General features: G+C 38.3%; 1 protein-coding gene across 1 annotated transcript in view; it reads right to left on the bottom strand.

Moving 5' to 3' along the window:
* The window catches only part of MDFIC2 (MyoD family inhibitor domain containing 2), a 106,024-nt gene extending 86,662 nt beyond the window's left edge, over positions 1 to 19,362 (bottom strand). The window contains exons 1-2 of the mRNA XM_065932238.1: positions 19,265 to 19,362; positions 18,603 to 18,690 (exon numbers count right to left, since the gene is read on the bottom strand). Of these exons, the coding sequence (XP_065788310.1) occupies positions 18,603 to 18,690 (88 nt within the window). The 5' untranslated portion in view covers positions 19,265 to 19,362. The remainder of the gene's footprint in view (positions 1 to 18,602; positions 18,691 to 19,264) is intronic.
* Between the last annotated feature and the right edge of the window lie 4,914 nt (positions 19,363 to 24,276).

Raw genomic sequence — 24,276 nt, 5'->3', positions numbered from 1 at the left:
TCCCATGGACAGAGGAGCCTGGTGGGCTACAGTCCAGGGGGTCGCACAAAGTCGAACATGACTGAGTGACTAAACACAGCACAACCTTAGATTCCTCTTCCAATGCCTACAAACTTGTAGTTTAAAATATACGAATCCAAGGAGCTTCATTTAAACCCTATGCTTCTTTTCCTTCTCCAGATCTTCCGCTTGTTATCTCTCCAACTTAGAAACTGAAATAACTCTAAATATACTGCTTCCTCCCTATTAACTTTAGCATCCAGAAACTACTCGAAAATGTGATGCACTCCATTTTAGTGTCTGCAGTCTAAGAAATACTCAACTTCCATTTCTATTAATAGAACCCAGCACTTCTAACACCCTGACATTGGTGGACATACTTCTTCAAATAAGGTAATTTTAAAAAGAAAAACATTTAGTTATGTAACTCACACCAAGTGAAATACACACTACAGTTCCTGTGTTTCCAACTGAGCAAGGACCTTGGTAGTTGACCCAGCAACTTGGATACTGTCCTTGACCTTTGTCTCCTTCATCTGTAGGACCAAGTTACCAGGAAGTCCTTACAATTGTAATTTTCAGCAAATTATCAAAATTTATTTTCTCATTCATAGTGTCATTTAAAACATCTCTACATGAGCTACTATAAAGCCTCTCACATCCACCCTGCTGCCAGAATAGCAATGACTTATACATACCACCGTGTGTAAAATAGATAGCTAGTAGGAAGCGGCTGTGTAACCCAGGGAGCTCTGCCACAACCTTGGGGGCTGGAATGGTGGATAGGGTGGGAGGGAGGTTCAGGAGGGAGGGTATATATGTATACCTGTGCCTGATTTGCATTGCTGTATGGCAGAAACCAGCACAACATTGTAAACCAATTATCTTCCAATTAAAAAAAAAGAAAAAATGTAGTGGTCTTTGAAAAAAAGAAAAGCAACTCTAATAATCATCTTTCTGTGTTAAAGGCCATTTACTGTTTTCTCATTACCCTTCAAGTAACTTCTTTCCCACAGTTAATAAGTACACGATGATCTACTTCTCTGGTCCTGCCTATTGCCAGGCTTTGATCAGATACCCCCCTACCCCCGCCCCCAGTATATCATGGTTTTGCCAGTGATTTCTGATTGACTAATTAGTATATGTATTATTCCTCATGAAAATCTGAAATGATACAAAGCTATTTCTCCCTGATCTCTGCTTAGTTTTAACAAAGAGAACAAACTAAATTTACCTTTAAGTGCAGTTCTCTCCTTGTTTTATTTAATATTGTACAGTCTTAATAATTGTGCAGATATTTTGTTTCCCTCTGAGTAGTTGGTTATTGTAAAGTGAGTCCTTACAAAAACAAAGCAAAAGAACCAAAGAGCCTACAAAGTTTAGATAGAGGTTGTTAAGAAAATTGCTTCAGATCACAAAGACTAGATGACTTGGTGAAAATTAACAGTTAAGGTATCTGAGTCACTAGAGGGCTGTAATTAGACTCTACTTCTGCTTAACCCCAAGTTATTCAATTAGCTTCTCTTATTACTAATGCCAATTTCATATAATTGCCATAGTTTCAATTGGTTAGACAGAAACAAGAATGGTTTTCATTTCCTATGTCTAGGTGCCTTGTGGAGCAGGAAATGTATTTGTGTAATCAGAATTCTTTGAGTTGCATTAAACTTCCTAGTTTCCTTTACTATGTGAAGTGAGAAATTAAAATCATTCCTTAAGCATTTTATTATTGTTGTTTTCTTTTTGTGGGACAGATGGTAGAAATTCACGTAGTTTGTCAAGTGTTGTTTGATTACCTAAAAATTTAGCTTTATTTTTTTAACTAAAAAATATTATTATTGTAAACTAGCAGGCTTCTGATCACCAAAGTATAATCAAATTGAATTTGCAAATGAAAAAGACAATGGATGAAGTATCCATAATGACTATCTGAAATACATTATGTTTGTTTCTGGCTTCAAGCTTTTATTACAGAATGGTGTCTTTTATTCTTTGCTAAAGTCATTTACTACTATATAAAGATTTAAGGAGACAATTTTTTAAAAATTCTAACTACAAGAAGAAAAATTAAGGTCATATCTAAGATTGACAATGGGATGCTACTCGCTGAATATGAGAAAGCAGGGCTATGTTTAATATAATTTTCTTGATGGAGAGATGGTAAGACCAGATAGGGATATTTGAAAATTAAAGTTAGATTTTGGATCCAAACATCCTTAGTTTTGCAGGTTTTTGATCTGTTTATTAGCCATGCAAAAATATATTGCAATTTCTTAATCTGATCATGGTTGATTCTGTCACTGGAGTTATTTCCCCCCCACACTTTGATGTGATATGTTTTATTTTTCAAGTGTTTGTTTCACAAAGATCAGCAAACAAAGTGAGATTTCCACTTTCCTCCTCCATCAGCAATGTTTTTTATTTGGTTAGCCAACATCAACGGGAAGATATTAAAATGATTAACTCTCTTGTGTCTTAAATGACTGGATATTATGTGAGCTGAACTCCCAACTTTATCTCTTAAATATGAATGTGGCAATATTACAGTGTTGTGCTTCATTCTGAACTATTTAATCATTGCAATCTGTAGATAAGTCGGCTTCTGAATCTTTGCCTAATGTCATAACTAAGTCCTCTTTACCACTTAAATCACCATGTCTGTGCTGAAGACAGGTATGTAGAGAATCCAACTAAAGGAATTAGAGGTTTAAAGATACATTACCCACAAGACTTCCCCAAACTTTTCAGTTTCCTTTAGTTTTAATTGTCCTAATGAGTGATGATGAGGGATTGTTGGCTATACCTTCAAATGTATTTGACAGCAGAGTCTGTGATGGAGAAAGCACTGGATTAGGGATCAGCATGTTGAGCTTGAGATCTGGGGCTGTTATCTGTGAACATTTTAAAAACTTCTCTGACCTTTACACTCTTCTGTGCATGGCTGTTATGAACATGCAGTGAAGTACTGATACGCAGTAGATTGTATAGTGTTCCCTGCCAGCCAGAGGTAAGGTCTGAGCACTATACAAGGTACTTCTGGTTAGTCCATTTAAAAGGAAATCCCAATAGATATTGTATTCTTTTGAGATTTCAAAGCAAAAAAAAACCCAGAAGTAACCTAAATATCTGAAAGCGAGGAAATGTTGATGTATATATTATTACTTCAATAATGGAGCACTGTGTGTATGGCCAGGCTTCCCAGGTGACTCAGTGATAAATAATCCACCTGCTAATTCAAGAGATGCAAGAGGCATGGGTTCAATCCTTGGGTCAGGAAGATCCCCTGGAAGAGGAAATGGCAGCCCACTCTACTATTCTTGCCTGAAGAATCTCATGGACAGAGGAGCCTGAAAGGCCACAGTCTATGGGGTCACAGAGAGTTGGACATGACGAAGTGACTGAGCGTAGCACAGCACAGCATACAATACATTATAGCCATTGACATGATGCTGTAAATCTGTATTTATCAACCTGGAAAGGTACTGATGTTCATTTATGAATAAGAAAACACATTATTAAATATATTACATAATCAGATTTCATTATGTTTACCAAGTATTGTGTGGTATACATATAAAAGAGAAAAAGAAAGATATACAGTGGCTACCTCTGGGTGTTAAGATTTGGAGTAATTCTTTTTGTCATTTGCATTTTCTAATTTTTCTGAAATAAACAGATTACTTACATAAGGACACAGACACACAGACACACACACGCACACACACACATTTCAGTTTAAATCCTGAGGATTTCTAGTATCTCTGACAACCACTCTGTCTCTTATGCTCTAACATCTAGTCTGTGGCAAAGATGTTGGGTCTACCACTCTCTTTGCTGTCAATCTGTTTCTATTGTTCTGGCAACCAGTAACTCAATTCAGAAATCATTCTTTCTCATCTGTGGTTGCAACAAGCTTCTAACTAGTCACTCTGTTCCACCCTTCACCTCTCTTTCTACCCTTCAGTCCATTTACATTAAGGTGCTCAAATCACAAATGTTTTCTAAAGCACAGAGTTTTCTCCCAACTTTAGATCCTGTCCCCCTTCCCAATCCCTATCCCAGATGTATTTGATAGCTTCTTTTTGCCCTAGAACTTTCTGTGTATGCTCTTCAGTCTAGTATTGAAAGTCTTTCATGATAGAGCCAGTGTTTATTTCTTCCTGTCACACACATACCCTTGACTCAGCCAAACTTAGCTACTGTTCTCTGAACAACTCAGACTTCTCTGACCACTTTAGATCATCATATTCCATCAGTTTGTAATGCTGCTTCCTATTAAAACTTTGCTTATGATGTATAACCCAGCCACATCCCCAGTTTCTCTGAATTCTAGATATGTTCTTTCCTACTTATGAATCTCATATCATCTTTGCAATATATTTGTATATTCATTCATTTATTCATATCATTTTTTGAGCATCTGCTATGTTTTAGGGGCTATCTGGATTCCCAGTTATAGAAGTAAGAAGTAATACACCCTTATCCTTGAGCAATTAAGAAGCAATTAACAATCTAATACTTAACATTTCTGTTTTATTTTATCTGTTTACTTATGGTAGTTTCATTTTATACCACCTCTTCCTTATTTTATACACACACACACACACACACACACACACACACAGGTATATCAATGTACATTGTGAATACGTGGAGTGTTATTTAGGTCTCATAATAAAATACTCTGTTACAGTCTTAGAAGATAGTCAAGAAGTGTATTGTGTTAGAAAGGCAGAGAGAATAATAGAATAAAATATTTTGTTCCATATATATATATGTTAGCTATATGAACATATATTTTATATGTAATATATAATTATCTAATTTTTAACCATGTCACTTTTCCCCCTTCAGAGTTTTCAAAAATTAAATTTGATTTCTAATTAGCATTGTTAACCTGTGGAGTGATGAAAACAAGTTATTTCTCCTAGTTGCTAGGGGACTGCAAGCTGAGACTGATGTCCTTAAGAGACTGAAGCAAACCTGCATTCTTCTACTAGAGAGCAAGTGATGAATTGAGTTTAGAACTCAGACTTGGTAATTTACCCTAGAATATGGAGTAGCTTCTTAATTAACCATTGTTAGCCTACAGAATTTTGAGCTTTAATAGTAGTATATTGGAAACACCAATATGTTCATGACCTATGAATATGCTATGCCTCCAAGTTGTAATTTTTTTTTTTAAGTCCTTAGTGCAGTTTTCCCTCTTCACTAATCATACATGTTAGAATTTCCCTTGGAGACTTAAGTTCCTTACTGCTTATTAAGTATCTCTGTCTTTGCATGTTATAGTTTTTGCTCTTTTTAAAATAAAGATATCAGTTGTTTTCTTTTTCTTTCCCCCTTTTGTTTTGAAGAAAAAAGGCTGGCTAATACATTAAGGAATATTTACACAAAAGGTCTTTTTTTTATAAGGGACATAGGTAAGAAGTTAACATTTTCAAATGAATCCTGTTTTCAAGAGGATTTTTAGTATAGTTGTTTTAGCCCAAATCTGCTATATACATTAAAAATAAAGGAAACCAACCAGCTCTGTTTTAATTTTAAGAGAAATCTATATCTGTTTAAGGAAATGTGTGTACCCATTTGGTTTGCTGTATGAGAGATCTGATACTGAAAAACTGCCTCCAAATTGGTTGTGCACATTGCACTGTGTTTCGGATACAGCTGAAAAGCTTGCTCTTGTCTGGTCTGAATCCTAATGGCAAACGGGATATGTTGCTATTTTATTTCCCCAACTGAATTTTAAGTTCCTTGGGCACAGAAGTCCTGGTATATTATTTGTGCAAGTTTGTGCCTTACAGGAAATTAAAACATTTGTTGATTTGGCTTACTTAATTGTATATTATTTTGTCAAACAAATGCCTTTTTTATGGTATGAATCATTTTGTCTTATCAGTCTGCCTTTGGTCTAAGAAATTAGTTTGAAGACACATACATAAAGTGGAATCTTGTTTATTGAAGGTGGATAGAATATAATTTTTGATGAATTATTTTTTATTGTTCAGAAAAGTTTATTTGTAGAAACTTTATATATTTTAATGAAATTTACATTCAGAATGTTTTAGTATTTACATAGGCCTTTCAGTAACTGTTAGAGAAATTTGGTTTCCTGTCTATAATGCTGAATATTCTTAATATAAAAGAGAAAAAAATGACAAATAAAAGAGCTAAAGTGCAGGATTTTTCCTCTCCTTTTGTCTATTCTTTGAGATGAGACATCATGAAGTACCTTTTTTAGCTTCTGCAATGTAGCTGTTTCTTTTCAAATCTATACTAGTGTGGAAGTTCAGCTCAAAGGGAGAAACTGCCTGATGTCTCATTTAATCCTATGCTTCTAGGAGTTGTTCTCTCCTTTCTGAAGTTAGACACTGGCAAAACTACTGTCATTGCCCTTGCTTTTTGCCTTTGCTTCACATTTACTTTTTGACAGGCTTAAATAATGGCTAAAATGGTTGAAGTGATTTATGCCTGTAGACTGATGTCTTCATTTGCTCGCTTCACATTCCAATTTTTTTTTTTTTTTTTTTTACTAATGGTCTGGTGCACACCTACTGCAGGTGCCTTTTATTAGAGAGTATATTCCCTGTAAATGCTGTTCCTAAGCTGAAAGAAATGGGCCATAATCATATAAAAATAAAGTATCTCTTTGTGAAATTTACAAGAAATGGAATGTCCTTATTCCTGAGTCATAGCACATAAGGGTCTTTTTTTCCTCTCTCTCTGTAAGATTGCTCTTTATACTAATGTTGATTAAGTGAGTCACACCAACAGCTGTTGTGACAGAGAGGAAAACGAATGAGTCTCCTGAAAATCTCAGTTGAAAGGAGTAAATCTCTTGAAGTTTCTAGTTAGCTACAATTTTCTTTTTCCTGTTGAGACAGGAAAGATTGGTTCCCAGTCTCTACAGATGGCTTCACTCCTAGTTCATAAAATTGCAATTAATAATGGTGAGCTAAGATCATTCTGGATTTGATGTACTGCTCTATCATCATTGAAAAAGAGTCTTTAAATCTGCTGTTTAACAACTTATAGGGACTTTGCACTGATTAATTCATCTGGTTATAGTCTCATGGCTGACATGGCATCTTCTAGACCTTCCATTCCATTGGGATCAACATCATCATTTTATAAGAAATGAACTTACTACTTTATAGGCTTAGTTGGAGAGAAATTTCAACCGTCAGCTGTAGGATATGCCACGGGAATTTAATTTGTTGACCTATGAGAACACAGAAGATCTCATCTTTTACTGAACATTCTCCACATAAAATAAGGTTATCAGAGAATCAAAATGATTCTGACATTTGAACTTTAAGTAGAAGGCCAATACATTTAAAGTAGGTACTGTCCTTCCTGAAATGTTCAGCGTTCCAACAACAGCACATGTCAGGCTCTTAAAAAAATATTATCCCTTATGGAGCAAAGTACTGAAAATTTGATAGTGGGTACCAGCCCTTAGAGTGCACTTTATTTGGAAGCCACATAGCATTTGTTCTTCTTCTGTTCTGGTGTTAGAGCACTGAATTTCCTCTGAAGAAGCATCTCTCCCCCATCATGTGTAGCCTTGTGGTACTGTCAGCCAAAGTACCCTTCCTTGCCTCGCCAGGATTGGGACTCATAGCCAAATCTATTGAGCTTTCTTCCTTGAGGCTTGAAGTCTTGAATAGAGGGAGGAAAGGGCAGGAAAAGTGTGTGAAGCTCATGTTTTAGGAGTTAAATCTTGCCATCTGGATCGCCAGAGTTAGATTACTCCCTGCCCATCCTGGACCTGAATTTTCCTTGTCGACTGCAGAACAACTCTCAGGCTACCAGTAAATTCCTCTTTTCATTAATTTAGCTAGAAAAAGTATCTGTTACTTTCCTTTTAAAAACTATGTGATGATTAATTTTATGTGCCAACTTGAATGAGCTAAGGAATACCCAGGGAGCTGATAAAATGCTATTTCTGGGTGTGTCCATGAGGTTGTTTGAGGGACTAGATTGGCATTTGAACTGATAGTCTGATTAAAGAGAATATCTTTCCAGAGTGAGTTTAAGACTAAATAGAATGAAAATAAAGAGAGAAAGCAGATTTGCTCTCTCCACTGGAGCTAGGACATCCATTCCCTGCCCTTGGACATGAGCTCTTCTGGCTCTCAGAACTTCTTACTTGCACCAGGGTTTACACCACTGGCTCTCAGAAGTTGGGGCTTTAGCCTGGAGCTATACCACTGGCTTTCCTGAGCCTCCTGAGCAGACCATGGGATGACCCAGCCTCCATGAGTGTGTAAGCCAGTCCCCTATAATAAATCCTCTGTTATCTGTGTACCCATCCATCCATCCATCCATCTGTATTCTATCTATCTATCCATTGATCTATGTTCTGTCTGTCTGTCTTATTTTTATTTCCTATTGATTCTGATTCTCTGGAGAACCCTGATTAATACAAACTATGAAAGCCTCATTTTATAGTTGTAATATTTTGAAAGTAGTACATTATCCTTTGATTTGTTGTTGTTTTTCAACTAAGTCATGTCCAACTCTTTGTGACCCCCATGGTCTGTAGCATGCCAGGCTCCTCTGTCTTCCACTGTCTCCTGGAATTCACTCACGTTCATGTCCATTGAGTTGGTGATGCCATCTAACCACCTCATCCTCTGCACCTGCTTCTCCTTTTTTGATAGTCCTTTACTTAACTTTCATTTGAGGATAAAATGCAGTGGGATATGTTTTAATACAAGTTAAAATATGTCTCTAGTAGGCATTTCCAGGGTGGAAAGTTTATTGGAATCAAAGATGCTGACCAAGGTCTACAAAAGCTTCAAGGCTCTGTTCCTGGGCAAACTCCCCATGCTCATCAAATGCCAACCTTCCTTTGGGTCAAGATGCTCCAGCCCCTCTTATTTTCATTCACTTCTTGGAACATGACACGTTCTTTCCTGCCTTAACCCTTCTACTTGAAATGGTATTTCATTTCCTGTATTCTGCCATCAGCAGACGCTTTCTCAATCTTCAGGCCTAAAGCAAAATCTCTAGCCAACTTTCCCTGTCAGCGTTACTTAAAATAGACAGCTGATCTCATGTATCCTATTGCCCAATTTATAATCTTCATGGGGTGTCACCATTTCACATTTAATGGGACCCAACCAAATCTTCTGATTCCTCCATCTCCAGCCACTTTTTCTCTTATTCTTCATGCATCATTATCTTCATGCAGTGTCTCAAGCCAGGAGTTAACTTTGCCTGCTTTCTTTCTATTGCCTCACACCAGAGCACCAGCCAGTTCAATTAGTTCTATCTACAAAATAGATCCTGAATTCTGTATTACCTCTTTCACCTTCACAGTTTTAGCCTTTCCTGTTTATCATCTTTTGCTTGGTCAATTGCAGGGTCTTCTGTTTAATTTCTGCATATATTCTTTACCACATCCAGTATAAATACTTGCTTTTATCCCCTACTTAGAATCTCCAATGACTCCTAATTCAGATTAGGGAAAAACAGCTAAATTCCTGCCTAGAGCCAACAATGTTCAACATTATTTATGACTTGAACGTGTTTTCCCCTTCCCTTCCTTACTCCCTCCCTCCCTTATTTTCTTTATTCTTCCTTCCCTTTCTTCTTTCTCATCCAGTCATTCTGAACCATACAGTCATTATACAGGCTCTTTTCCCTGCTGGAATGCTCTTCCCAGGCTTTGGACAGCTGGCTTCTTCTTGTTATTAAAATTTCAGGTCAATAATCTTTCATTCAAAACTTCTCTGACGGCTGCTTCTGAAAGATAGTTCCCCATGCCAGTCTCTTTCATATCATCTTGTTTTAACACATCAAAATAATTACCCTGTGAAATGATCTTGTGCTTGTTTACTTCTTTAAGGGCATATTTTCACATCTAATTTCTCCTTTCATCTCTGGTTAAAAACAAAATAACATTCTCTTTGACTGTTACCTTCTCCTTACCTGTGTTTTGGTTATTAGGTAACACATGTTCACAAGTCCATGGAGACTACAGAAATAAGAGCTAATGATTCTATTTCCTGTGTGCACATAATAAAAGGAAATCAAGATATACTATTGGTGCACATTAACAATTAAAAATAGGCATTATTGTGGCTTAATTTTAAAGCCAGACACACAAAATGTAGCCCCTGTAAAACTGAGAATTATGTGAATGAGAGAATTAGCATGGATTAATATTTAGTCATTATAATAAATCACTTAAATAAATGAATTCCTTGAGGGCAGAACCTGTGGCATTTTCTTTTTTTGACATCTTTGTTTCTTTGCCTAACATGTTATCTGCAAGTTCAAGAGGAGCCTCTTCAAATGCTTGCTGAATTGTATAAAAACGCATTTTGGAATTGTCTTAATGCTCATGATCTGAAATTATTTTTGAGCAAACAAAGTGAATTATCTTCACTTAGAATTAAGGGAAGTTTAGTGAATTTACGAATGTCAGTACATGTAAGATTTATGCTTTCTCCATCTCATTTGCAAACAGACCTTAACGGAAATGAGATGGGATTCTTGTGTTATGGACTTCAGGTTTTGGATTGTATTGAGAAGGGAATTTGTGGAACATGGCTTTTTTAATTTCTTGGACATTGTCCAATATCTTGAATTATTGGTCTCTAATGTTCATGAACTCTGATTAAATGATAACCACTGTATTCAAGCTGCCAGCTCTTTGGTGACCTGACTTCTCTACATTGATACTAAAGTTTAGGGACATTTTCTATAAATATATCTATATAATGATTTTTAAATCATCAAAGATTATAGTCACTATGTGACTGCTTATAGAAAAGTATCTATAGTTTGTTCAGAATAACTACAGAACTTTCATATCTTTTTCTTCCTTGCATTTTTGGAGAGTGAGAGCCAAACTTATTCATTGCCCTCCTCCTCCACCCTTGCCATTAAAAAAAAAAATCAAGTATTTTCTATAATATGAACTTACCCTGTATGGCCCCACCCAGTGTAGCAGCTGTGGGACTAGGTCAACATCTGGTCAGAAGATGATAAAACTCTATGCCTTATATGTTGAGGACACATTTGTAACTTGGGATAATTTTATTCTTCTATTTATTACACCCATAAAGAGACTGCGTCACGAAAACAATCATAGAGAGCTAATCTTCTGAAAGACAAACAGTTTTATTTCAATGTTCTTAATTTTATATGTTTAGATCAAACCTTTGTTTTGACTTTGTGTGTGTGTGTACACATATATAGAGAGAGTAATATTTATGGAAAACCAGCTTTTAGGAAATTGTAATAGATTTCGTTGAGAGATACAAGCTTTTAGAACAGAAGTTACAAACTCTTGAGCTGAGCTAGACTCACAGAATCTGGTTTACTTGTCCTGCATGGTGTTTTCTTCTAACTATTGCTGTTCATTGTTATTAGTTAACCTTTAGAATTCAGGTGATGTCATTTAGAAATCCAGTTTCTCCTGGAAAATCAGGAGACACTCTAGGAAATTGTGTGCAGTTCAAACACTGGTGATGCTGTGATTTTAAACTGCAAATGGCAACAATTTAAAGGCTCCCATCCCTTCATTTCGCTGTTTCTCTTCCGTATCAAATGGTGTAAGGAGCAAGCACTGAAATGGTTACCCAGAATGCTCCCTGGCTTAATGGGGTATTACATGCCATCTTATTCCACCTGTAATTTCCCCCCCAATTTCTATGTTATATCAATTTTTCCTTCATAACATTTTTCACGTTTGGACCTATTTTCTTCTTCTCCTTGTTATGACTTTTATGCCAGTTGTGTGGCCCTCTTGTCTAGGCTGTTGAATGCATTGCTGTCTTAGCCATCATCATCCATCTTGCCTTAAACTTTCCTCTGCCTGTCCCATGCCAGTTTGCACTCTAGTTACAGATGTATATGCCCAAATCACAGTTCAGTATATTGGTCCCTGACCTCAGACCTGCCTGCACTGACAACTTAAAAACCCATGCCCAACAACTTATACTTGGCATTCAGTCTTTTTATCCTCCCTTTCTTGTGTTAACCCATACACAGGTAACTAGCCAACATGCCCATTTCCCTGACACCAAAGTGGTCATCACATCATGCAGCCTCTGATGCTTTTGCTCTCGGCATTAACTCCTCCTCTCCCCCTGTGCAAATAGCTCATGGCCATCTTCAAGACTGGCCTTTCAAGACCATCTTGGCCCACAGTTACACAACACAGCTCATCTTGCCTGGGTGCATATTTCACAATCATATTTTGTTTCTCTGGTTGTCTTAAAACAGGTTTTCTCCGAGTATGGTCCCTGAGCATGTTGCTTCATGTTACTTGCTCTTAAGCATTTATATCCTCTCTCCATCTATATTCTGCTGAATTCCTTAGGTTGGGAGTCAGGAATTTGATCAATCTAAAATTTGAGAAGTCAGGAGTTCAAAGGCAGTAGTGATACAAGATTGCCTGGTAGTTTGATAGAAGATAAAACTAGATTCAGTTAATTTTATTCTGAATACATTTTCAGGTTTATTGATGTGTTTCTTAAACACTGTTTACCCTAATTGTTAGTAAGAAGCTCTGGATGTTGCTTCAACCAACCCTTTGAGAGAAGTAGAAAGCAAAGAACCTTTTCACCTTTCAGGCCAAAGCAGGACAATTAGGTAAAATTCTTGAATACAGGACTGTTTCTTTTCTCCTTTTTCTTTTTTATTTTAATGTGCGCTACTATGCTCATGCCTTGTCTCTGTTGATAACTATTAATAAATGTAAATCAAATTTGATACCCTGAATGAGTGTTTGAAGATGAAAAGTTAGAAAGAGTATCAGTACTTAGGTTGGAAGTGACGATGCTGACTCTTCTTGGTCGCACGCTCACTTCGAGGTCAGGTGCTGTGGTAACTGATTTAGGCAGATAAACCCAGTGAGCATTTGCTCCAGCCCTAATCCGGCAGTGCTGTGATTCCCTATATTTTAACTGTGGACAGTATTCAGCTGGAGTTTCAGAGGGAGGTAAGAGACACTGTGACGGGAGAGGCAATTAATTTGTTATTCATAAAGAAGGTTTTGAACAGCTTTCAGATCTCTACACTCATCCTTCCCTATCCATGGGTTCTGAATCTTCAGACAGAGAGGGCTGACCCCCACACCATCTGGTATGAGACTTGAGCATCTTTGGAGTTGGTGTCTACAGTGGGGTACTGGAGCCAGTCCCCTGGTGGATACTGAAAGGTTACTTTATTTCTTTTTCTTTTTTAAGGGGGAAGGGGTTTTGATCAATTATAAACAGCCCTGAAATATGGTGGAGTAGAAGGATGTGTGCTCATCTTCTCCTGTGAAAATCCCCAAATTGCAAGTAACTGCTGAACAACCATCAACAGGAGAATGTTGGATCCCACCAAAAAAGATACCCACATCCGAGGACAAAGGAGAAGCCCCAGTAGACAGTAAGAGGGGCAAAATCGTGTTTAGAATCAAATTCTATACCCACGAGAGATGTTCGGAGGTCTCAAACAAAACTTTGTGCACACGAGGACCCAGGGACCCCACAAGACACTGAGCCAAACCTGCCTTTGAGTGTCTGAGTGTCTCTTGTAGAGGCATGAGTTAGCAGTGGCCCGCCATGGGAACAGGTACTCAGGCTGCAGCCGACCTGAAAGGTGTGGTGTGTGAACCCAACTACAGAGCCACAAAGTAGACAAACTATAAACTGGAGAATAATCATGCCAAAGATGTTCTCGCACTGTTAAAGTTCTAGGATCCACAAAAGATTTCCCAACCTGGGGATTCGGCAAAAGGACTGAGAACCCCAAGGGAATTTGGCTTCGAAGGCCAGTGGGATTTGATTACAGAACTTACATAGGACTAGGGAAACAGACTCCTGGAGAGCACAAATAAAACCTTGTGTGCACCAGGACCCAGGAAAAAGGAGCAGTGACCCATAAGAGACTGAGCCAGACTTGCCTATGGGTGTCCAGGAGTCTCCAGCAGAGGTGTGGGTTAACAGTGCCTTCCATGGGGTCAGGGCCACTGAGTACAACAGTCCTGGCATAAATCCTTTTGAAGGAGGTCACCATTACCATTAGCATAGTTGGCCTCAGGTCAAACTACAGGGAGGGATCACAGCCCCACCCATAAACAGAAAATTGGATTAAATATTTACTAAGCTTGGCCCTGCCCATAGAGCAAGACCCAGAATCCCCCATAGCCAGTCCCTCCTATTGGGAAACTTCTACAAGCCTCTAAGGAGCCATCAGAGGGCAGACAGAATGGAAACTGCAATTACAGAAAACTGACCAAACTGATCATTTGGATCACAGTCTTGTCTAACTCAATGAAACTATAAGCCATGTCATGTAGGGCCATCCAAGACAGACATGTCAAGGTGGAGAGTTGTGACAAAATGGGGTCCACTGGAGAAGGGAAAGGCAAACCACTTTAGTATCCTTGACCTGGAAACCCCATGAACAGTTTGAAAAAGCAAATAGATATGACACCGAAAGATGAACCCCCCAGTTTGGTATGTGCCGAATATGCTACTGGAGAAGAGTGGAGAAATAGTTCCAGAAAGAATGAAGATCTGAGTCAAAGGGAAAACAGTGCCCAACTGTGGATGTGACTGGTGATGGAAGTAAAGTCTGATGCTGTAAAGAACAATACTGCATAGGAACCTGGAATGTTAGGTCCATGAATCAAGATAAGTTGGAAGTGGTCAAACAGGAGATGACAAGAGTGAACATTGACATTTTAGGGATCAGTGAACTAAAATGGACTGGAATGGGTGAATTTAACTCAGGTGACCATTATATCTACTACGGTGAGAAACAATCCCTTAGAAGAAGTGGAGTAGCCATCATAGTCAACAAAAGAGTCCAAAGTGCAGAACTTGGGTGCAATCTCAAAAACGACAGAATGATCTCTTTTGGTTTGGTTTCCAAGGCAAACCATTCAATATCAAAGTAATCCATGTCTATGCCCCAACCAGTAATGCTGAGGAAGTTGAAGTTGAATGGTTCTATGAAGACCTACAAGACCTTCTAGAACTAACACACAAAAAAGATGTCCTCTTCACTATAGCGAACTGGAATGCAAAAGTAGGAAGTCAAGAAATACCTGGAGTAAGAGGCAAAAGAGTATAGAATGAAGCAGGGCAAAGGCTAACAGAGTTTTGCCAAGAGAATACACTGGTCATAACAAACACCCTTTTCCAACAACACAAAAGAAGACTCTCCACATGAACACCACCAGATGGTCAATACCAAAATCAGATTGATTATATTCTTTGCAACCAAAGGTAGAGAAACTCTATACAGTCAGCAAAAACAAGACCAGGAGCTGACTGTGGCTCAAATCATCAATTCCTTATTACCAAATTCAGACTTAAATTGAAGAAAGTAGGGAAAACCACTAGACCATTCAGGTATGACCTAAATCAAATCCCTTACGATTATCCAGTGGAAGTGAGAAATAGATTCAAGGGATTAGATCTGATAGAGCGCCTGAAGAACTATGGTTGGAGATTCGTGACACTGTACAGGAAGGAGGGATCAAGACCATCCCCAAGAAAAAGAAATGCAAAGAGGCAAAATGGTTGTCTGAGGAAGCCTTACAAATAGCTGTGAAAAGAAGAGAAGCAAAAGGCAAAGGAGAAAAAAGATGTACCTATTTGAATGCAGAGTTGTAAAGAATAGCAAGGAGAGATAAGAAAGCCTTCCTCAGTGATCAATGCAAAGAAGTAGAGGAAAACAATAGAATGGGAAAGACTAGTAAATGGCTACCCACTCCAGTATTCTTGCCTGGGAAATCCCATGGAAAGAGGAGTCTGGTGGGCTACAGTCCATGGGGTTGCCAAAGATTTGGACATGACTTAGAGACTAAACATTTATATGAATTTGTCAGTTTCTGATATGTGAGTATTGTAAGAAGCTAAATAAATAAAAGCATTTTTGTGATTAAAAAATAAAACTAGTTTCTCTGAGCCTCTGTCTTTTAATCTGGAAAATGGACCAATATCCAGCACACCAAATGGTTGCAGGGACAAAAGGAAGGAATTTACATGAAATGCTGTCAGAGAAACAATGGCAGGAATGACTGAGGCATGCAAGAAGGACCTCCGTATTTGCTGCCCATGCTGAACTTTGACTGAACATGGGAAAATAAAGCGACTGAATAGTTGGCTGAGTTGCCAGAAGGAAAGAATAGTGCTAAGAACTGGGCTTTTTCTGTACTAAGGAAATCCCACCTACCCCCAGTAAAAGATAAGTAAGCTTGATAGCCAAGTCATGTGTGGAACAGATTTACTCTACTGTCCAGATCTTCAGTCACCGGCTTGTGTAGCCTGCACGATCTTCTTCTATTCCCCATAACCTCCCTGCCCATTTTCTGTGACCAGACACTATTCTGGTTTCCTCCCAAATCTGTGATTCCCCAAACTGCAATTCCAAGATCCCAGATAAACTGCCTTGTCGCCTCTTTATAGAGGTTCTTTCTGTTGACAGTGCTGTAAAAACATATAGCACTGATCGTAGTGCTCATTGTTCAAACTATGAACCAGAATCTCAAAAAATAATTATCTGATTTTGAACCATGCTTTAAAGAGGGGATAAAAGACATGAAATAATGGTCTATCTTCCCCATATTTCACAAGGTAGATATTATACCCCTTGGCTAAGGAATCTGAAGCTCAGAGAGGTTAAATAACAGTACAGTCACCAGCTAGCAAACAAGTGAGCAGAAGATTTAAAACTTCACCTACCTGACTTCAAATCTTCTATTATTGCCGCTGCACCAGTCTATTTTTTTTTAATAAGCCAACATATAAACTTTTTCTTAACATTAAATGAAAAGACGTTTATGTTCAAAACCTAACTCCTCCTGATAATTCACAATTAATGAAATAGAGTAAACATAATTTGAGTGTAGATTAAATTGTGTCCAAATGGGATAAAACAGGTCACCTGGGAAATTAGATTTTGTAGAATACAAGAATTCAATCCGAAGTTGTACTTAGTAGAGACAGTTTTTTAAAAACAAAAATTTTCAGGAAGCAGTTGACTGGTCTATCAATTTTGTCATTATTTCTCTATGATACATCTACAGCATGGAGCAGCTAGAGCATAACAAAAGAAGATAAACTTTCCTATAAGTAGCAGTAAAGAACTCCTCTGTTTTGGTGGGTTTGGTCTTCCCAACAAAAACACAGGGGGATCTTTAGCCTAAGTTCGGTTTTTGTTTTTACTTCTGTTTTTTTTAAGATTGTATTTAAAAGATTGTTTAATTAAAATTTAAAAAAAAAAAGGATTTCTTAGCTCTGTGGCTTTTGGAAGGAAATGATTCTCAGAATACTTCATGTCTGTACCCACTTTTATCCTGAAATAAAGTCTTCACTAGAGATGAGTCCCAGCTATTAAATTTTATTATGGGGCCCTGGGGCAGAAGGATAATCTTTTTTAAAAGAGTGAACAGTTGAAAAATGACAGTGGTGGTAAAGAGCAATTAAGAATAAGAGTGGATGGAAGATGTATATGTGAAAGTGGAGGTGTTGATTTAAACACTTCAGGAAAGTTTTTGAGCACAATCATGTCCTAACAAGTGACTTAAACATCTTTTCTTTGAAACACAGTGAAAGGTGGTAGTTAAATTTATATGCTACGGAGTCTTATGGTCTGGGATCAAATCCCAGCTCTGTCACTTCCTAATTTTGTGATTTTAGGTAATTTACTTAAACCCTTTGAGATTCTGTTTTCTCACCTGAATAGTAGGAGTAATTAGTGCTTTATAAGGTTGTTTTGATGATTCAGCATAATCACTAATGCACATTGTCATTGTGTTTGATGTATTAATGATGATGATGTTTGATGTAATAGAACTTATTTGATATATATATATTAAAGTCTCTTGTGACCTTAGAAAACAGTTTTGAGGAATGACAACTACTTAAGAGCCATCTTTTTACAATTGAATAGATTCAGGAAATGGTGTAAAAGAGACAACTTAACTATTTAAATAAAATATCAAATCAGTTTCCTTTAAGAAACATTAAAGGTATTTATAAAAAGAAAAGATTATGAAATAAAGCCTTCTAGTAAATAATCATGAGTTTATACGTGTTTTCGAAAGTGCACAAATTTGTACTCCTCCTAGGAGGACTTATCGATTTGTGTATGTATTTCAGGCAGGCATCTTACGCACACAGTCCTTGTGGCCGACAGCACTCTCCCCTGGGAAGGTGGCTCTGTAATTGCAGTGAATGACAATTCTATTTGTAGACATGACTTCCTACAGCCTGCACTCCTTTCTGTGATTATTATTTAAAAATTACTTGTCCTCAAATGATTTCATCTTCCTGGATACAAAGGAGAAAATTCTCTAGCACAACAAGAACCTTATAGGTAATGTGTATCTGAATTGGAAGTATATATTTCCCTACCCATAAAATCATCTGAGTGTCCTGCGTACAAAAAGCATTTCAATACTAAACACCCTCAATCTACCACTTAGGCCAAAAAAAAAAAAAAAGAAAGAAACAGAAAACCAGAAGTATTAATATCGTTTGAACTGCAGGGCATTTTTCCTCCTTCTGCCTGCTCTTTTTTGCTTATAAACAAAGGCACAATTTTCACATTGATAGAAAATCAACAGTAAGAGAACTTACCTTCCTTCAACCAAGAAATGTTATTTTTGTCATTTTCAAAATGCTCAGCTGTTCTGACTTTTATCTTTTCCAGCTCAGTTTCTGACATCTAAGTGGAAACAGAATTGATGATATAAAAAATTCATTAAGAACCCAAATTTATAACATGAAACCTTATATTTAGAGACGACTGCCATATTATAGGAACATTTTATCTCTGTAGTTTTTCAGCTCCCTGTCTAATGTTAAATTTTATATTTTATCCACGTGTAGTATTTTATAACACTACATTGAAAATGAAACTTTAGATGATATTTTACTTTCAGCAGTCAAGATTGCTGTCAGCTCTGATTTCTGAATACAAAAGAAAAACAGATGAACAACTAGCCTCCGATTTGTCAAAATGCAAACATTCAGTGGCTCTTTCAATGTTTTTCTTAACAGTCTAGAGAAAAGCATGCTTCAGAGTGATACACAAAGATAGAAAGGCTAAGAAACACAGGACCTTTTTAGCAGTGTGGTGGAAGGAATGAGAACCCTCTGACCTCAGCCAGGCCAGGTTGAGCTTCCTGAGGGTGTTGAGACCTGGTGGGCATCCTCAGTGCGTTGCACTTGACTTCCTCCCTGACTTGGTCACAGTGAGCTAGGATGCTCCACTTGCATCAGCACCTCAGTGTCCTTACCTGTGTGTTCACAAGGGAGGAGGCCCAAGGCGAGGGACAGGGAAGCAGCGTGGCAATGCTCTGGACAGCCTCCCTTCTTGTCTCTCGATGTCCAGCATTCCTCTGCCCTGCCAGAAGTGAGCGAAGAAGCAAATACGCTCCCTCCCTGGGTGGTGCTAGATTTGTATTGCTGCCAGAAGCATCCAACTTGCGGCTGAGAGGTTTTCTTTTTTTCTTTTAAGGTAATATAAAGCCTGTGGTTCAAAACAATAAAAACCTTCTCCTGGCTAGCACTTATTTAAAATGACACTCTGCAAAACAGGGTAAAAAGAATGAACTCTTTTCAAATGGATGGGGTTTCTCCAGTCCCCTTCCTTCCACACCCGCCATTCATCACTTTTGGTTAATATAAAAAGGTGTAGAAAAAAGAGATTGAAAAATATATAGAGACTACTTGGGTTAACAGAAAAAAGAAGGGGAGCCTCTCTGGGTTTGCTTTCTAGATGTTCACCCTGCAGCTGCTGTTTTGAAAGGCAAGTGTTTCTAACATTTTATAGGTAACAAGAACACATTTCAAGTTCTTTTGAGAGTCTTCAGATATTCCAAAAAGAATTTGAAATCACATTCCGAAGAGGATTTGTCATTAGATACTTAGGCAAAGATACTGTTTTCAACAGAAGTTTAACAACAAAAAGCATAACCCTTAGGAATGTATGACAATAAATCATCCAATATTCCTAAATGCTGTTTTTTCCATTATGAAAAAATAATCTTTTTTTTTTTGACCCTAAGTGGTTTGCTTCCTCCAGTGTCTTTAACATAGAAACTGTTATCTGATTGTCTTGTGTCCATTTCACCTCTTTTCCTCAACTTCATTTCTTCTGTTTTGCTCAGTTTCATATGAAAATTGACTGATCAACATAGTTTTTGAAAACAATAAAACTGGGAGCAAAGATAAATTTCAGATTCCTGTAACAGCCAATAAAAACCTTGACTGATAAGAATCTATAACATTATTTTCACACTGTGGCTTCAAGTTTCAAGATTTCTCCATGGCTCCTAACCTTCTTTCCACTTTAACCTAATTGTAGTGCTGCAGTTCCTTGAACTTATCTGCTTCTGTTACTAACATTTCAGAATGTTGCCTCAGAGTCCCATCTTCACCTCCACCTTGAAGTCTTTTTAATCTCACTCATTTAGAAATGATCATTCCCTTCTCTTGGGACTTCTGGTATACACATATCCATTGTGGTCTTATGTAAACTTGCTTTATTCTTCTGATAAGATTATAACCCATAACACTTCTCCCCTCACCCCACTCCCACCTAAGGGCTCAGACTCCCCATTGTATGCCTCTTTCTCGTAAAGACTTCTGACATGATCAGTTCAGTTCAGTTCAGTCCTGCCTGACTCTTTGTGGCCCCATGGACTGCAGCATGCCAGGCCTCCCTGTCCATCACCAACTCCCCGGGTTTACTCAAACTCATGTCCACTGGGTTGGTGATGCCATCCAACCATCTCATTCTCTGTTGTCCCTTTCTTCTACCACCTTCAGTTTTTCTCAGCATCAGGGCCTTTTCCAAATGAGTCAGTTCTTCTCATCAGGTGGCCAAACTATTGGAGTTTCAGCTTCAAAATCAGTCCTTCCAATGAACATTCAGGACTGATTTCCTTTAGGATTGACTGGTTGGATCCCCTTGCTGTCCAAGGGACTCTAGAGTCTTCCCCAACACCACAGTTCAAAAGCATCAATTCCTCAGCACTCAGCTTTCTTTGTAGTCCAACTGTCACATCCATACATGACACCTGGAAAAACTATAGCCTTGACTAGATGGACCTTTGTTGGCAAAATAATGTCTCTGTTGTCTAGGTTGGTCATAACTTTTCTTCCAAAGAGCAAACATCTTTTAATTTCATGGCTGTAATCACCACCTGCAGTGATTTTGGAGCCCCCCAAAATAAAGTCTGCCACTGTTTCCATTGTTTCCCCATCTATTTGCCATGAAGTGATGGGAACAGATGCCATGCTCTTAGTTTCCTGAATGTTGAGTATTAAGCCAACTTTTTCACTCTCCTCTTTCACTGTCCTCAAGAGGCTCTTTAGTTCTTCTTCACTTTCTGCCACAAGGGTGGTGTCATCTGCATATCTGAGGTTATAGATATTTCTTCGGCAATCTTGATTCCAGCTTGTGCTTCTTCCAGCCCAGCATTTCGCATGATGTACTCTGCACAGAAGTTAAATAAGCAAGGTTACAATATCCAGCCTTGATGTACTCCTTTTCCTCTTTGGAACCAGTCTGTTGTTCCATGTCCAGTTCTAATTGTTGCTTCCTGACCTGTATACAGATTTCTCCAGAGGCAGGTCAGGTGGTCTGGTATTCCATCTCTTTCAGAATTTTCCACAGTTTGTGGTGATCCACACAGTCAAAGACTTTGGCATAGTCAATAAAGCAGAAATAAATGTTTTTTCTGGGACTCTCTTACATTTTCAATGATCCAGTGGATGTTGGCAATTTAATCTCTGGTTCCTCTTCCTTTTCTAAAACCAGCTTGAACACCTGAAAGTTCACGGTTCACGTACTGTTGAAGTCTGGCTTGGAGAATTTTGAGCATTACTTTACTAGCGTGTGAGATGAATGCAACTGTGTGATAACTTGAGCATTCTTTGGCATTTTCTTTCTTTGGGATTGGAATAAAAACTGACCTTTTCCAGTCCTGTGGCCACTGCTGCGTTTTTCAGATTTGCTGGCATATTGAGTACAGCACTTTCACAGCATCATCTTTTAGGATTTGAAATAGCTTAACTGGAATTCCATCACCTCCATTAGCTTTGTTTGTAGTGATACTTTCAAAGTCCTACTTGACTTCACATTCCAGATGTCTGGCTCTAGGTGAGTGATCACACCATTGTGATTATCTGGGTTGTGAAGATCTTTTTTGTATAGTTATTCTGTGTTTCTTGCCACCTCTTCTTAGTATCTTCTGCTTCTGATAGGTCAATACCATTTCTGTCCTTTATTGAGCCCATCTTTGAGTGAAATGTTCCTTTGGAATCTCTAATTTTTGTGAAGAGATCTCTAGTCTTCTCTATCTATTGTTTTCCTCTATTTCTTTGCACTGATCACTGAGGAAGTCTTTCTTACCTCTTCTTGCTATCCTTTGGAACTCTGCATTCAAATAGGTATATCTTTCCTTTTCTTCTTTGTTTTTCACTTCTCTTCTTTTCACAGCTATTTGCTAGGCCTCCTCGGACAACCATTTTGCCTTTTTGCATTTCTTTTTCTTGGGCATGGTCTTGTTCTCTGTCTCCTGTACAATGTCATGAACCTCTGTCCATAGATCATCAGGCACTATGTCTATCAGATCTAGTCCCTTAAATCTATTTCTCACTTTCACTGTATAATTGTAAGGGATTTGATTTAGGTCATATCTGAATGGTCCAGTGCTTTCCCCTACTTTCTTCAATTTAAGTCTGACTTTGGAAATAAGGAGTTGATGATCTGAGCCATAGTCAGCTCCTGGTCTTGTTTTTGCTGACTGTAGAGATTCTCCATCTTTGGCTGCAAAGAATATAATCAGTCCAATTTCAGTGTTGACCATCTGGTGATGTCTATGTGAAGAGTCTTCTCTTGTGTTGTTGGAAGACGGTGTTTGCTATGACCAGTGCATTCTCCTGGCAAAACTCTATTAGCCTTTGCCCTGCTTCATTCTTTATTCCAAAGCCAAATTTTCCTATTACTCCAGGTGTTTCTTGACTTCCTACTTTTACGTTCCAGTCCTCTATAATGAAAAGGACTTCTTTTTTGGATGTTAGTTTTAGGTCTTGTAGGTCTTCGTAGAACCATTCAACTTCAGCTTCTTCAGCATAACTGGTTGGGGCATAGACTTGGATTACTGTGACACTGAATGGTTTGCCTTGGAAATCAATAGAGATCATCATGTGTTTTTGAGATTGCATCCAAGTACTGCATTTCAGACTTTTTTGTTAACTATGAGGGCTACTCCATTTCTTCTAAGGGATCATTTCCCACCGTAGTAGATATAATGGTCACCTGAGTTAAATTCACCCATTCCACTCCATTTTAGTGGCTGATTCCTAAAATGTTGACATTCACTCTTGCCATCTCCTGTTTGACCACTTCCAATTTGCCTTGATTCATGGACCTAACATTCCAAGTTCCTATGCAATATTGCTCTTTACAGCATTGGACCTTGCTTCCATCACCAGTCACATCCACAGCTGGGTGTTGTTTTTGCTTTGACTCCATCCCTTCATTCTTTCTGGAGTTATTTCTTCACTGATCTCCAGTAGCTTACTGGGCACCTACTGGTCTGGGAAGTTCATCTTTCAGTGTCCTCTCTTTTTGCCTTTTTATGCTGTTCTTGGGGTTCTCAAGGCAAGAATACTGAAATGGTTTGCCCTTCCCTTCTCCAGTGGACTACATTTTGTCTGAACTCTCCATCATGACCCATCTGTCTTGGGTGGCCCTACACGGCATGGCTCATAGTTTCACTGAGATAGACAAGGCTGTGGTTCATGTGATTAGATTTGTTTGTTTTCTGTGATTTCTAGTTTCCATTACTAGAATTAAATTGGTTGATTTTCTATGATTGTAGCTTTCAGTCTGCCTTCTGATGGAGAAGGATAAGAGGCTTATGAAAGCTTCCTGACAGGATAGACTGACTGAGGGGAAACTGGGTCTTGTTCTTATGGATGGGGCCATGCTCAGTAAATCTTTAATCCAATTTTCTATTGATGGGTGGAGCTGTGTTCCCTCCCTGCTATTTACCTGGGGCCAAACTTTGGTGGAAGTAATGACAGTAATGAATACCTCTTTCAAAAAGTAGCATGCACTGCTACACTCAGTGCCCCCAACCCTGCAGCAGGCCACCACCGACGCACGCCTCTGCTGGAGACTCCTGGACGCTCCCGGGCAAGTCTGGGTCAGTCTCTTGTGGGGTCACTGCTCCTTTCTCCTAGGTCCTGGTTGCACACAAGGTTCTGTTTGTGCCCTCCAAGAGTCTGTTTCCCA

This window comes from Muntiacus reevesi, chromosome 4, assembly GCF_963930625.1.
Source record: "Muntiacus reevesi chromosome 4, mMunRee1.1, whole genome shotgun sequence".
In the NCBI taxonomy this organism is placed as follows: Eukaryota; Metazoa; Chordata; class Mammalia; order Artiodactyla; family Cervidae; genus Muntiacus; species Muntiacus reevesi.
Note: the sequence above shows the minus strand (reverse complement) of the source record. Positions and strands in the feature narration are given on the sequence as shown.